Here is a 15,408-nt window from a genome sequence, read left to right on the forward strand (position 1 = left end):
ACTATTTCAACTGGATCCTAACTAAAATAAATTACTATGTGCAGAGAAAATAATAGGCATTTTGGTGATAATACCTCATTTGGCTAATGGCAACCTTTGTAATAAGTGATTAGAGACTTAATTCTGAAGAGGAACAGGTGAGGCCCAGCGAGGTCAATAACTTTCTGTAGGATCACGTAGTAGTGAGATCTCTAGGAAGCGCATGGGCTGCCCAGTCCAAGCACACCGAGGAGCCTGTGCTGCTGTGGCATCAACACTCTCGTCAGGAACTTTTCACCTTATCTCAACACATTTAATTTATTCATGCTTGCAATACAAACACACCTAACCCTCTGTTTCTTTCTGATATGTTAATAAACTGATGGCTAAATATTTGGGGGAATAACACACATTTGTTTCTACCTCAGGGTAAGTTTTGAAAATGTGATGAGGTCCCGGTCTGTGTCTGTAACCATCTTGCTTGAAGTCAAGCAAAAGCCAACCACAGAAAGATGCTTATTTATGTCCAGGGGAATGGAGTGACCACTGAGAGTTATAACTTTATTCACAGCACTTTGAAGTATTTTTAACCTTAACATCCTCTCTGCTTTACTGTGGCTGTCAGGTTGATGTCAGTGTTTCATTCAAGAATTTTTTTTTATTTTTTATTTTCTTTATCCAGGGAGTTTTTCTACATTGGTCTTCATAGTTTACATCAAGGAACATATCTGATCACTTAGCCTTGACCATCTTTCTGCCTGTAGCTTTTCACATTTCTTGATGCAGCACATAGTTGTTTAGCTTAATAAGCACTGATAAACGACATGGTTCTCATAATGACTATCCAGACATTCTCACACATTCAGCGCCTGAATGGGGGAAGGTAAGCAATCAATGTACTTGAGTCAAGCAGGACCTAACATTGTGTAGACCTGAGACAGTATACTGAGAGCTGGAATTCCATCACAGAGGGTGCTCAGGGATGTGGAACCTCGGATTTTGGATGCCCAAGCAAGCATGAGACGGAAACAAATTTTTATATCCTCTCTTTAATTTAAAAGTAGATAAAAATAAATCAATCATCCATCAACAAATTACACATACTATTTTCTGAAATTTGTGAAGAGAACGCTACCCTAAGAGGCAGAAATCCTCACTCCAGTAGACTGGTTAAGACAGAATCCTAGATAATACATCAAAGTATGCCACCTTGGTATTAGAGAAAACCATAGAAGTAAAGATGTGACTTATCCCTTTGCTTCTCCTAAGAACCTAAGGAAGAGATCTCTCAACTTCCTCTAAAGACTCTCATAAAAACTTTAATACAGAGATAACCCCCTATACCTGGAGTAAAGGGATCCCCTTATTTCCAAAGACACAGAATTATTTGAACAGAGGGACTTTGCTAAGTCTCCCCCACAAGGTTATTATTACCAGATTGTAATCTTTATCATCCACTTATGCCTTCGTATGACCTTTGAGAAAAAATACTTTACCCCTTGTTTGTCTGGATTCTAGTTTTAAAAGCTCCTGTGCCATGTAGGACATTTTATAAACCTGTAGGTCTTTCCGTAGTTAATCTGCCTACTGTTACAGGTATCTCAGTTACGAACCCTATTATGGGGAGAAAGAAGTCTACCACAGATATAAGACATCAGCATATGAAAATTTAAGTACAAATGAAAATGCTACATGGCAAAAGCCCAAAGAGGGGAAAACAAAAAAGATGTATCAGTCTCAGGAAAGACCCCTGTGCTCAGATTTTTTTGGTTCTGTTGCTCTCCTTGTGGAGTTCCTGTCCTCTCCAGATCTTACTGTTTCCCACTTCTTTCATAAGATTCCCTGCACTCTGCCCAAAGGTTGGCCATAAGTCTCAGCATCTGCATTGATAGTCTGCAGGGCAGAGCCTTTCAGAGGCCCTCTGTGTCAGGCTCCTGTGTTTTCTCCTCCTTCTGATGTCCATCCTCTTTGCCTTTCTGGATAGGGATTGAGCATTTTAGCAAGAGTCCACCCTTTTGATTAGTTTCTTTAGGTGTACAGATTTTAGTAAGTTTATCCTATAACCTAAGACCTCTGCACAAAGCTGGCCCATGGCAGTTCAGTATCCAAGTGGGTTCCATTGTAATAGGAACAGGGACTGTCTCTGACATGAACTGATTGGCCTGCTCTTTAATTACCTCCCCCTGAGGGGGAAGCAGCATCACCAGGCCACAGAAGAAGACAATGCAGCCACTCCTGATGAGACCTAATTGACTAGGATCAGAAGGAAGGAAAAGAAGACCTCCCCTATCAGTGGACTTGTGGGGGGGTCATGACTGAAGAGGGTGGAGGAAGGGAGGGATTGGGACGGGAGGAGGGAGGGAACCACAGGGGGATACAAAGTGAATAAAGTGTAATTAATAAAGAATTAAAAAAAAGATGTGACTGGAGGAAATGTGTACTAAGACAATTGATAAAACTAGGACGGCACTGCTTTGCTGCCCTACTGAGAATCCCATTTGCATCCCCTCAGGGAAGAAGAGACCACAGGGAAGTGGAGAGGCAAGAATGCCCCTGCAAGCCTATGCTTCTGTAAAATCTGAAACTCCTCCAAGGGTCACAGCAAATCGTACACTGAAGCACAAGGCCAGACACACAGCAGGCAGCAGGCAGAGGCCCCACTTGTTAGGCTCACTCCCCTGCTCTGCTCTCCCCACATCTGATCATTTCCCGCAGTGCTCATCTCCTAGCCTGTTCCTTCTCTTCAAGAACTTCCTCTGTCTATTCTATCTCCCCTTGTCAGTGAGAGTCAAGCATCCTCCCTTGGGTCCTCCTCGTTACTTATCTTCTTTGGGCCTGTGAATTGTAATATGGTTGTCCTGTACTATACTGCTAAAATCTGCTTATAAGTGAGTATGTTTCCCTGCAAATTTCATCATTCCCTTGTTTTTAATAGCTGAGTAGTATTCCACTTTGTGTGTGTATGTATGTATGTATATATATATATATATATATATATATATCACAGTTTCTTTTTAAAAATTAATTTATTAATTAATTAACTTTACATCCATTGTAGGCCCTCTCTCCTATCTGGTTGCTTCCAGTTTCTGACTATTATGAATAAAGCCACTATGGACATAGCTGAGCAGGTGTCCTTGTTGTATGGTGGAGCATCTTTTTGGGTGTATGCCCAGGAGTGGTATAGCTGGGTCTTGAGGTAGAATTATTCCAAATTTTCTGAGAAAGTACCAGACTGATTTCCAAAGTGGTTGTACAAGTTTGCAATCCCACAAGCAATGCAAGAATGTTCCCCTTTTTCCACATCCTCGCTAGCATATGTTGTCACTTGAGTTTTTTATCTTAGCCACTCTAACAGGTGTGAGATGGAAGTTCAGAGTCCTTTTGATTTGCATTTCCCTGATGACTAAGGATGGTAAGCATTTCTTTATGTACTTCTCAGCCATTTGAGATTTCACTGTTGAGAATTCTCTGTCTAGTTCTGTGTCCCATTTGTAAATTATGTTTACTGTTGCTTGATTTCTTGAATTCATTATATATTTTGGATATTAGCCCTTTGTTGGATGTAGGATTGGCAAAGATCTGTTCCCAACCTGTCATTTCATTCTATTGACAGTGTACTTTGCCTTACAGAAGCTTTTCAGTTTCATGAGGTCCCATTTATTAGTTGTCGATCTTAGAGCCTGAGCTATTGGTGTTCTGCTCAGGAAGTTGTCTCCTGTGCCAATGAGTTCAAGGCTCTTCCCCACTTTCTCCTCTAATAGATTTAGTGTATCCAGTGTTGTATTGAGGTCCTTGATCCACTTGTACTTGTGTTTTGTGCAGGGCAATAAATATTGATCTAATTGCATTTTTTAATATGCAGACATCCAGTTGGACCAGCACCATTTGTTGAAGATGCTGTCTTTTTTCCATTGTATGGATCTAGCTACTTTTGCCAAAAAATTAAGTGATCACGTGTATGTAGGTTTACGTCTATGCATTTGATTCTATTTCGTTGATCAGCCAGTCTATTTCTATGTCAGTACCATGAAGTTTTCATACTTACAACAATTTTTTAGCAACTTACCATAGGGTTTTAAATATAGTCTACACAGGAAGATGTGGATATTGTATCTTCAGTTTCCTCCTCAGCTAAACTGGAGTTATGATCACTAGAGAGTATTCCCTATGACCCTTATGGCTGTAAGCTATCATTCCCAAATATAGAATTGTGACTACTTCTTTTTTTGTCCTTTTTAAAAAATATTTTTATATTAATTATAGTTTATTAATTTTGTATCCCAGCTGTAGCCTCCTCCCTCATTCCCTTCCAATTCCACTCTTCCTCCCTCATGACTACTTCTAAAAAATGCTTTCTAATGTTCCCTACTTCAGACATCACCTGGATCTCTAATACTTTCTCCTAACATACTTTTTTCCCTTCTCAGCCTCTATCAAATTACTCTTTAAAAAATTATTATGACAATGATTCTGTTTGTGAGTTTGTGTTTGGGGGAAGCAGAATTCAATATAAACGGTGAGAGGTCAACTTCTCGTGCTATTCTATAGAAACTATCCACTTCTTTTGTCTTAAAAATATTGTCTGACAGTTTCATATATCTATAAAGTGAATTTTAGCTGTCTTTACCGCCAGTACCCTCCATTGCTCTTCTGCTGAAATACTTCTTCTCGAGAAGTTCCTATCTTACTTTCATTTGTGCATGCAGGTGTATGGTGTGTGTGTGTGTGTGTGTGTGTGTGTGTGTGTGTAATGGTGGTACAATTGTTGTAGGGGGAACAACTCTTTTCAGACTGGATCTGGGGTCCGTTCCACGGGAGGAAAGTTGCACTGTAAACCTGCTCAACAGTTTGTGGCTGGTGAGGTCACAGACTCTAAAGGGGAACCTTCTATTGTTTGGCTAAAGATGTGTGCTGTCCAATACCTTTAAGTACTCACGCTTACACGCACAAAGATGTATTCCTCCTAATCTATCTTTTTTCCCCACTGAGAGAAGTGAGTGGCTACAGTGTGCAGAGATTCCGTTCTTCCACTCCTCTTGCCTTTGTCTGCTGGCACGCTTCTGCCTCCTAGTTCATACTACTTCTTCCTTATCAGCGCCGCCATGTTCCGACTCTTTAAACTCTGCAAATCCTGATGGCAGTCACCCCATTCTGGTAACTCTTGCATTCTTCTGTTCTTTATAAAGGTCAGGGATCCCTCTGTTTCAGGCTGACAGCTTATGGTGCTACTTAATTTATTATTTTTCCCCCATTCTTCTAGCTTGTTTTAGGAAAAAAAATTTCATAACGTATTTTTTAGTCTATTTAAATGCAGTAGAACAAACTTTCCAGAAAAAAAAAATCTGAAAAATAGTATGACTATTTCATGAATTCAAGGGTCACAGTAACAGAAAGAAAGCATAGGACTTTAATTGATTTTATGAAAATAATATAGAAAAACTCTCTGTTAGAATATCTCTATTTCTTTCTTGAACAGCTGATGAGCAGTGGATATACAATAATTTATTATTATATATATTTATTATTGTTTATTACAATTTATTTACTTTGTATCCCAGCTGTGGCCCCCTTCCTTGTCTCCTCCCAATCCCACCCTCCCTCTCCTATGTACCTCCTCTAGTCCACTGATAGGGGAGGCCCTCCAATAAATTATTTTCACAGATTAAAAAATTAAACTAGTATATGCTCTGGCCCACAGAAAATGTCGTGAAAACTTTACCCTATAGTTGAATATTTTATAAGAATGTCCCAGGTATATATGTTGTAAGATAGTAGATATTTGAAACTTAGTTTTTCCATCAGAGGCTGGCAAGAAGCTTTTAAAAATACTTAATAAGTAAGCCTTATTGTAGAAAACACTAACAATGTTGGGAAAGGAATATGTAATTTTATAGCACAGTATTTAGATTTTTAGGTATATAAAATATATGGACCTCCTCATTATTCTGTGGCAGAATTATATTGAAACAAATGACAAAAATGATATTGCATGGTACCTAATAGATAACACTGAAATTAGCTTATACTGAATGGCCAAGCTATTGTCTTAGTTTGAACATGAAAGAATTAATAACATAATTTCTATATCATCTTATTTATTTAGCAGAGAAACGGTCATTTATGTGTTAACTAGCTTTCTATTGCTATGACAAAATACCGGAAATAATCAACTTAAAGAACAAGGATACATTTTAGTTCACAGTTTCAGGCCATAGTTACCAGGATGCATTGGTGTTGGTCATGTGGTAAGACAGAACACCATGGTGGGGAATGTACAATAGATCAACCCTGATCACCTCTTATAAGTCAGAAGGGAAAGCAGTCAGGAGAACAAGGACACAGCTGAGGAGAGGACGTACCCTTTGGGGCTGATTCCCAATGACCCCTCTCTCCCAAGTCAGCCCTATTCCTGTAGTTTCCACCAGTCTAACGAACACATTAGTGCATTAATATATTGATGAAAATAGAGCCCTCATCATCTATGTACTGCCCCAACACTTCTGACTCCTACTATACTGGGCGTCACGGCTCTAGTTCACAAGCCTTTCAGGAATATTACGAAATGAAGCCATAACAATTTACCCAACAACTATTTTTCCCTTTTTACTTTTATTTTTTTAATTAATTTATTCATTTTCTCATTTTACATCCCAATCATAACTCCACTCCCTCCTCTTCTTCCAGTCCCACCCTCCCAACCACTTCCCCTATGGTCCCCCCCTATCAACCCACCCTGGCACATTAAGTCATATCAGGACTAAGCACTTCCTCTTTCACTGAGTCAGGACAAGGAGCCTTGCTAGAGAAATGGGATCCAGAGGGAAGCAATAGAGTCCAAGCCAGAGACAGCCACTTGAGAAACAAGCAGTCCATCAGCTTCATAAATATAGGGGGCCAGTACCAGTACATATGTTTTCTTTGGTTGGCAGCTGAGTCTCTATGAGACCCCATGGGCCCAGGTTAGTTTACCATAAAGGACTTCTTGTAGTTTCCTTGACCCCTCCAGCTCTCTCAATTCTTCCCCTAACTCTTCCATAAAACTCCCTGAGTTCTGCCTCAGGTTTGGTTGTGGATCTCTGCATCTGTTTCCATTCAAGGCTAGACAATGATTTGAATGCTACATTTAAACCCAGCTTCAGAACAAGGTTCCTAACCTCTAGAAATAACACATGGAAAATGACTCAGAAACAAATCATACCGTGGAGAATACATACTGCTCAATAAACAAGAGCTCAGGAATTTAAAAACAGATGACGACACAAGCTTAAAAAAAAAAAAAACCAACAAATATAGGATAAACATACTAAAATCTATAGTCCTAAAGAAGCTAAACAACAAGGAGGACCTAGAGAAGATGATTAATCCTTATTCAGAAGGGCAAACAGGATAGACATCGGAAGTAGAAGACAGGGAGCAGGACAGGAGCCTTCAACAGGGGACCTCTGGAAGACTCTACCCATCAGGGTATCGAAACAGATGCTGAAACTCATAGCCAAAATTTGGGCAGAGTGCAGGAAATCTTAATGGAAGAAGGGAGGGGGAATAAAAAGACCTGGAGGGGGCAGGAGCTCCATAAGGCGAGCAACAGAGCCAAAAACACTGGCTTAGGGAGTCCTGCAGAAGCTGATGAATCAACCAAGGAGAGGACCTAGATCTCCTGCTCAGATGTAGCCCATGAGCAGCTCAGTCTCCATGTGGGTCTCCTAGTAAGGGGAGCAGGGGATGTCTCTGACAGGAACTCAGGGGCTGGCTCTTTGATCACCTCCCCCTGGCGAAGTGGCCTTAATAGGTCACAGAGAAAGAGGATCCAGACAGTCTTTATGAGACCTGATAGGCTAGAGTCAGATAGTAGGGGAAAAGGACCTCCCAATTCAGTGGACTAGGGAAGGGACATGTCGGGGTGGGGGGCAAGGAGGGAGGGTAGGATTGGGAGGGAATGAATGAGAGGGGCTACAGCTGGGATACAAAGTGAATAAATTGGAATAAATAATAACAATAAATAAAAAAAAAACTTTTAAAAGTTCACATTAAGGTAATAAAAATCTGTAGCGGTTGAAAAAAATAAAAAAATAAAACATTGGGACCATGGCCTAGACCCAACATTAAAAACAAACAAACAAACAAACAAACCCCCAAACCCTACAAACAAAACAAAACAAAAAAACCCTAAAAAGCCGGTTCAACCAAGAGCAAGCCAAGAGAAAAAGGTTGTGCTGCGGTGGAGATGGGACCAGGCTGCCCTCTGTAGAGATGGCTTTTTACAGGGACCTCAGGGAAGAGAGAGTATAAGAGGGTCAGCACTCTGCAGTACTGGCAATGGCAAAGGGCTTTGGATCTCTAATCACAACAGCATTAATCTCTCCCAGTGATTACTTTTTATAAAATATTTATATTATAAAATTAGAATATTCAATTACATGAATGTCTTGGGTACCATGGTAACAACAAAATAAAAGTCACTTAGCCATTAAGTATTGAGTAAGCTGTTCAGGCTTGTAGATGCCTTCGTAAGTGATGAGCTTTATAAAACTACAGGATAAAAAAAGGAAAGGACTGAAGATGAGGTTAAAACCAACATACTGGGCTTGAAAAGCTGGTGAGGATCAACTGTGTACCCTGCGACTGGATACATTTTTAAAACTCTTAAAATTAACATTTAGAGTTAATGATAACGCATTCATGAAAATGGGTGAGAATTTAAGTGTTCTCATCATTAACATGTTACGGAAACTAAAACATGAATTATCATGACAGCCACTTAACAGCAGTTTTTTAAAACTGTTCTTAATTAACATAAACAATTTTGCCCATTCAAATGAATGCGTAAATGAAGGCAGAATTAAGCAAAAAAAAAAAAAAAAAAAAAAAAAAAAATGGGGCCAGGGGAAAAACAGATTTCTTGGACAAAAGAAGGTTAAAGATGAGTTAGCAAGCCCAAGATGTTGATTAAATAAAGGAGGAGGGTTTGACTAGAGATCCTGCAGCTAGCAGAGCCCTGGCCTCTAGGTCACAGCCACCATGCTCACAAGGAATTGACGGAGAATGGGTCAGAGGCTGGGGGAACATATGAAATCATTTTGTTCTTATTTCATAGTTTAAATTTTACTGTTCCCCTCTTTTCTCTACCTGCATCTCCACTTAAAGTCCTATCTTTTGGATCTAGCAATAGCTGTGATATTTCGAACATGGGAAGCTCTCCTCTAGCATACTACACGCATTAGCTCCTGCTTGTCCTTCACTGAAATCAGCTCTTCCACCATTTACACTTTGCTTCTGAGAAAAAAAGACTCGGGGATAGGTTTATACATTTCCCAGAATGCCTAGGCTAATTAATTGCAAGGTTCCATAAATCTATGAAAAGGGTGTCTGAGAAGGGGATAATTATTTGAAGCAAGAAACAGGACATAATGTCAAGGTTTCTTCCTCCTGAAAAAAAATCTTAAATGAAATAAAAAGAAGCTGAAATTTGAGGCTAAGAGTAAACATTTAATATAGGAGAAACCAGGAGAAAATGGAAAATTAAAACATCTGGCTTACTGACTCGCTTAGTGACAGCCAAAGCTACATCTGAAAGGTGTCTACCATTATCATAAATCCTAAACAGTGAAAATACAGTTCTTAATGATTTAGTATGCAGAAGATGCTATGAATAGTGAAGTTGTTTAGAAAAAGAAACTGGCCTTTTGGCATATCCCCTTTATCACACTAAAATGTGATGGCTATCCTGCTTCTGGAGAGCCACAGACATTCCACTTCTACGACTATATATGAAGAAAAAAGTCAATCTGTCCTTGGAAGCCTAGCAAACACTTGGCCAGAGAATTTCAGGCAATGCTGTGAGCAGTAGGATATGCATGAAGTCAGAATCATCCAGACTAAGGCATTGGATATGGCAAGGCAAACAGAACTATTCTTAAATGCAGGTGAAGGTAAAAAGGTAAACATGGCTCCACTACAAAGTGGCTTATAGCAAATTTATACTAAAAGTAGGTTTATAATGAGCAATCACGTTCCTCTGGCAAATAACAGACAGAAGACTACTGCTTTCTGAAAGGCCTGGACCCCCCCAAGCAAACCCAGACATTATACCACTGTCCTCCTAAACAGCTGCAGGTGGTAAATGTAAGTCAGATGTGGTTAGCACAGCTTTACCGCGGGGACCCTCTTCACACTCAGCAAATACAGTGCCTGCATATTAAATGTGTGCTGAAAGCTATGTGCTTTGGCAACCTGGCCTAAGAGACTGCCTGCTTCTTCTTCTAGGCTGGCACAGGGTCCTGGCCAGGCTGGAGTCCTAACAGGCAGGAGGTCAGAGCAGGGAAGGCCTTCATCCTGTTCTTCTGTCAGAAGCTGAGCTATTGCCTTTCATGGAGAGAAATGAGCCCAGCGTCAGACAGAGATTTATGATGCAAATTAAAGTAGACAATTTTATTTTTGACAATTTCCAAATAATGCAATACATTCAAAAAATATGTAAGAAATCAGTTATGATTTTACACAAAGAGAAACTCCAGGATAGATGGCTAACGTTTTTACCTGGCTAATTACCTGGGATAAAGTTCTTCCTCAGTTATATAATCAAGAGGTTCCTATTCACCTTGGTTACAGAAGCGATAGGCTTTATACAAGCTCCCAACAGATCACTGCTACAATAGTTCTACATACGTGTGACAGGCAATCGCATGGCCGCCTTCCTCCTTACTGCTCATAGCTTCAGCTGTTGTAATAGTCAGTCCCATCCTATTGCACTTTATTTATCTATTTATTTAGTCATTCATTCTTCATTATTTATTATTATGTTTGGTGAAGAAAACCACCTGCGAACCAAGACAGCACTGCACATAAGGGAGGACGGTATTTCTGAGTCTGCGTCAATACTGCTGCTTGGCCACTAGGCTATGCTAAAGGGTCGTCCGTTTGCTGCGGAACGCTTAGCTTCTCCAGCGACCTCCAAAAGCGCAAAGGCCAGCGTGAATGCTGACCACCGAAAACATAGCTGATAATCCATCCATTTCTTAGCTTCTAGAGTTAGCATTTTTCTATGAAATCGTCCAAAAGAATAAACGAATCCAGTATTTTTCCAATAATTCTAATGATAATATCCAGTGTGGTTTGAAAGAATGGTGTCATAATTAGGCTTATTTTGTCCAAATTAAAACCGGTATTTTCCCTTGCACATAGTCCTGCTTTAACAAGACAATAAAATATAGTTACAGAGTGATGAGCTGTCAGAAGCAGGAGCTTTAGATCAGTTGCATTTTATTTTCTACACGAGAAACCCACATAATTTTAAATATAGCATTTGAAAACCAAACACCGCTTCATATTTTTTTTTTCTTAAAACTCTTTGGAGTTCACAAACATCATTTATATCGCCAGTGTTCATATTTGCATACACAGGGTAGGCAGTCACCGCAGACTCAAACAAGACTAAGACACTCACCGCACAGTTGGGGGATACACATTCGATACAGGCGGCACTGTTGAAAATACCTCACGAGGGGCTTGAGTGAGCAAATCATGCGTGACAGTGCACATGTCACCTTAGCGCTGTGAGACTGCACACAGGCAGATCCCGGAGCTCACTGCCAGCTAGTGGAGCCGACACGGAGAGTCGGGGTCCAGTGAGGGCCCCTGTCTTACACACACACACACACACACACACTCTCTCTCTCTCTCTCTCTCTCTCTCTCTCTCTCTCTCTTTCTTCCTCTCTCTCTCTCACACACATCCCACAATAAAAACGAAAAACAAGGTAGAAAGCAGCAGAGAAAAAGACTCCAACTTGACTTCTGACCCCGAAAGTGCACACCAGCAAGCACACACCCACACTAATTAACTTTGATCCATGGGTTATCCAGACGTGATAAACAGAACAGCAGGCATATTAAGAGCTCTCAACAAAAAGGATTCTTCGTTTCCCATATTACCGGAAAAAGAGGATGGGTTCATGTGGTTGACCCAACAGAGAATTTCAAATTCAAAATTTCAATTTCAAAACCCGACGTGTTCTGAAGGCGAAAGTCTAACACTCTCCAGTTATTGTTTAATTCACTTAACAAACACCAACAAGTGTGCCATATTTTAAAGATGAATTAATTTCTCTTTTAAGGTAGGCTTATCATTTAGTTGTATTATTCATTACTTGTCTGTTAATTATTCATTTTAGGATAAATTATTGATAGAACACAATTCAGTCCCAAAGAAATGCTGTAAATCCACTATTACACACACACACACACACACACACACACACACACACACACACGCACACACATTGTTTTAGTATATGATAGAGGGATAGGAGGACAAGGTTAGGTTCTCAGTTTATTTTCCAAGCGTAATTGAGTAGAGTAAATCCATTTAGGAAGAACCTTAGAAGAAAATGACTATATTTAAGCTGCAGGTCAAAGCAGATTTTCATGTATATAGCTAGATGGAGAGAAGATATTTGCAATATTTAAATCTGTTGCCAAACAAAGAGCCATAACAGACGTCTGGTGAGGTGCCTACAACTGGCCTTGCTCACAGGAATCAACGACTCTCACAATAGGGCTGAAACCTTTAATGCTGCTAAACCATTGCTTCACACATGAATATTAAATTTTTAACTGACTCACTATTATGGAATATTCTGTAGTGTGGTAGATGAATGGCACTGATATTTTCACTTCTAGAATTCAACAGTTTTGTATGCTATGAAATACAGAGATCTCTGCATGTCCAGAGATGACGCTAGTATCCCCTCCCAGTGGGAGGCACTGATCTATATGACTGGAGCATGAAAACACTCCTGTTCCCTTTGGTGACTCCCTGAGCTTTATGAATTAAACTGATGGACTATGATATCATCCTCTTTATTCTCCCATCACTTCCAGTTTTGAGCAGAGGTCAATTGCAGAACCATTACAGAAATCTTGTTTTAGTTTAATAAATGCAATAAAAACAAACTTCTTTGCAAGGAAAAGATACTCCTCATCCTCACCTCCCTTGTAAGGAGGTTAGACTGATCCACCTGCTTCAACTTTCTACTCTAGGAGCAGGTAGGTCTGAGTAGTGATTTCTTCCAACAGGTGATCAGGGATGCTGAACTAGCTCATGTCTTACTTCCTCTTCAATCTTTGTTCCAGGCACAATCTGGGGCTTCTGGGACTATTCAATCTGATCCTGGCCACTCATTTCTTATTGCAGCACCCATAAAGAGAAAGAGATACACAGCACAAAACAGAGAAATATACTAGTTCCTGGAACATGCTGTATACTTTTATGGCTAATTTGTAACTCGGCTAGTCTCTAAGCACTTTAGATAGTGGTGTCTAGTCTCCAAAAAAAAAAAAAAAAAAAAAGCTCTCAAAACTCAAAACTCCTTCCTTTTTCAAATGTTTGTCCTATGACAGAAATGACTGCGGCTACCTGGTGTCCCTCGACTTCAAATGTCAGATGTATTATGTGACTTGAATTAACCAACCCCAGCTAAGTTGGATATTATTTCCAGCAGTTTTCCACTTTTTACTCTTCACCTTTGTTACCACTTGCTAATACAATTATTTATATACAAGCCGAAGTTCCTGCCTTGCTTTTGAGATAGGCCTGCGATCATGTCTCCCAGATGAAAGAGAAGGAGTCCTAATGTGTACCTGCAGCACAAACGGATGAGGATCAAGCAGGTGGACAAGTTAGAGGCCTCTGAGCAGTGAATTCCAAGATCCTCATCTGCGCTGAGTTGAATCACAGCTACACTCCCCTTACATAAACACTTTAAAGAGACAACACTGCAGCCTCCTGAATTCAAGTCCCCATTCTAGGAGACACAGGCGGATAAATGCCTGCCCAACACCCAACTTTATTTTGCTTGAATGAACCAATGAGTCCTACCTATCTTTTGAACCACTGAGTAGCTCTGCCTTTCTGTTGGAGGTAAGTTTTGAAAGCTGCAGACCCTCTTAAAGGAGTGCATGTTTTATACTGCTAAGTTTGCCGCTGAACTTAAAGTGACACACTTGAGTAATCCCTTCTCTTCACAGAAATAAAAATCATCACTCTCTTTCCCAACAGCTCATATTTGAATGGTAGAATTTGGCTCTTGGAAGTCTTAAAGTGTTAAGCTAAGAAAAAAAAAATGTAAGTTTTTGAAAATTTGTTTTATTTAAGAGTTCATAGCTGGGCGTAGTGGGAGGGACTTACGGGGAAGACACTGGCAGATCTTGGTGAGATCAAGGCCAGGCTGGTCTACAGAGTGAGTTCTAAGACAGCTGGAACTTCAGAGTGAGACTCTGCATTGAAAATAAAACAGAGTAACAACAGCAGAAAGAGTTAAGACTTGGATTCTGAACTGTGTCCTTACCAGTTACTGAAGAAAAAGAATCTTAGTGGCAATGAGTGCCATGTTAGACCACGGCAGTGCTTAGGAGAGAAGCTCTTCAACCTCTTGGTTTTCCATCAGTAGTCTCCTCCAGTTCTTATGGTAGATGAATGCTCTCATCCCTCCCACCAACGTTTACACAGCCATCTGGGTTATTTCTGATGCATCTTTAGCTTAGTCTATGAAAGTTTAACTATTTCTAGAGATTAGAACACCAGGTGAGACTCAATGTTTACCATACCTAAATTGTGAAGAATATTTCCTACAAAGTTTTTTTTATACATCTGTATAACTGATATGTTGTGACAGGGCAGGGCTGTGCAGAGGCTCCTCCATTGTATTCTCCCTGAGGATGTCTCAGGTTTAACTAGAATTTGATCTCCTTGCCAACTCTATGCTAGGACCTAAGGCCAAGCTGCATCAATTAATTTATCTTAGCTTCTGTTAACCTGCTTGCTTGTGTAAACCGTCCCCTGCAGCTGCAGAGTGAGATACCAGGATGTGCTTCCTCTCCACCCTTATCTTTAAAAGCTGTCCTGAGTACCTGAGTAAAGTCCCAGACAGCTGGAATGAAGACTTTCAAATGGCTATAAACTGTGTCTGAATGGACATTTCTTGTGCGATATCAACACAATCAATAACCATCACTGTTTGGAGCTAAGACAGTCACATTGGCTGAATACCTCTCTATTTTTAGAGATGCTAATAGATTTTCAATCTAAAAAACTTGCTGAACAAACTCCATGTGGATGCCAGATACACTGGTTTCCTCCAGAAACAGACAGACATGATACACTGAAATGAAATCCAATGATTTGAGGGAGGAACATGTTAAAAACTCACCCACTATGCTTCATGTGTGGTGGTTTATCCATGCGCACTGCCAATTTGATCTTTAGGTCAGAGTCCTGACTGTTCTTGGGAACTATCATTCGGTGTAATTCTGCTGACTTGGAGCTGTTCGAAGTTGGGTATAATATCACCTGTAAGTAACAAAAAGAAAACCTCTGAGTACGTGATACAGAGTCCCTCGGAATCAGAACCAAAACCTTCTCTGTGCATTT

General features: G+C 40.1%; 1 protein-coding gene across 8 annotated transcripts in view; it reads right to left on the reverse strand.

The window, feature by feature from the left end:
• Nucleotides 1-15,408, reverse strand: part of Cadps2 (calcium dependent secretion activator 2) — a 486,122-nt gene that overhangs the window by 177,953 nt on the left and 292,761 nt on the right. For all 8 annotated transcript variants that reach the window (XM_055608125.1, XM_055608124.1, XM_055608126.1 and 5 more), the window contains exon 8: nucleotides 15,188-15,327. In XM_055608125.1, the coding sequence (XP_055464100.1) occupies nucleotides 15,188-15,327 (140 nt within the window). The remainder of the gene's footprint in view (nucleotides 1-15,187; nucleotides 15,328-15,408) is intronic.

Source organism: Psammomys obesus, unplaced genomic scaffold (genome assembly GCF_907164565.1).
Source record: "Psammomys obesus unplaced genomic scaffold, mPsaObe1.curated_primary_1811, whole genome shotgun sequence".
In the NCBI taxonomy this organism is placed as follows: Eukaryota; Metazoa; Chordata; class Mammalia; order Rodentia; family Muridae; genus Psammomys; species Psammomys obesus.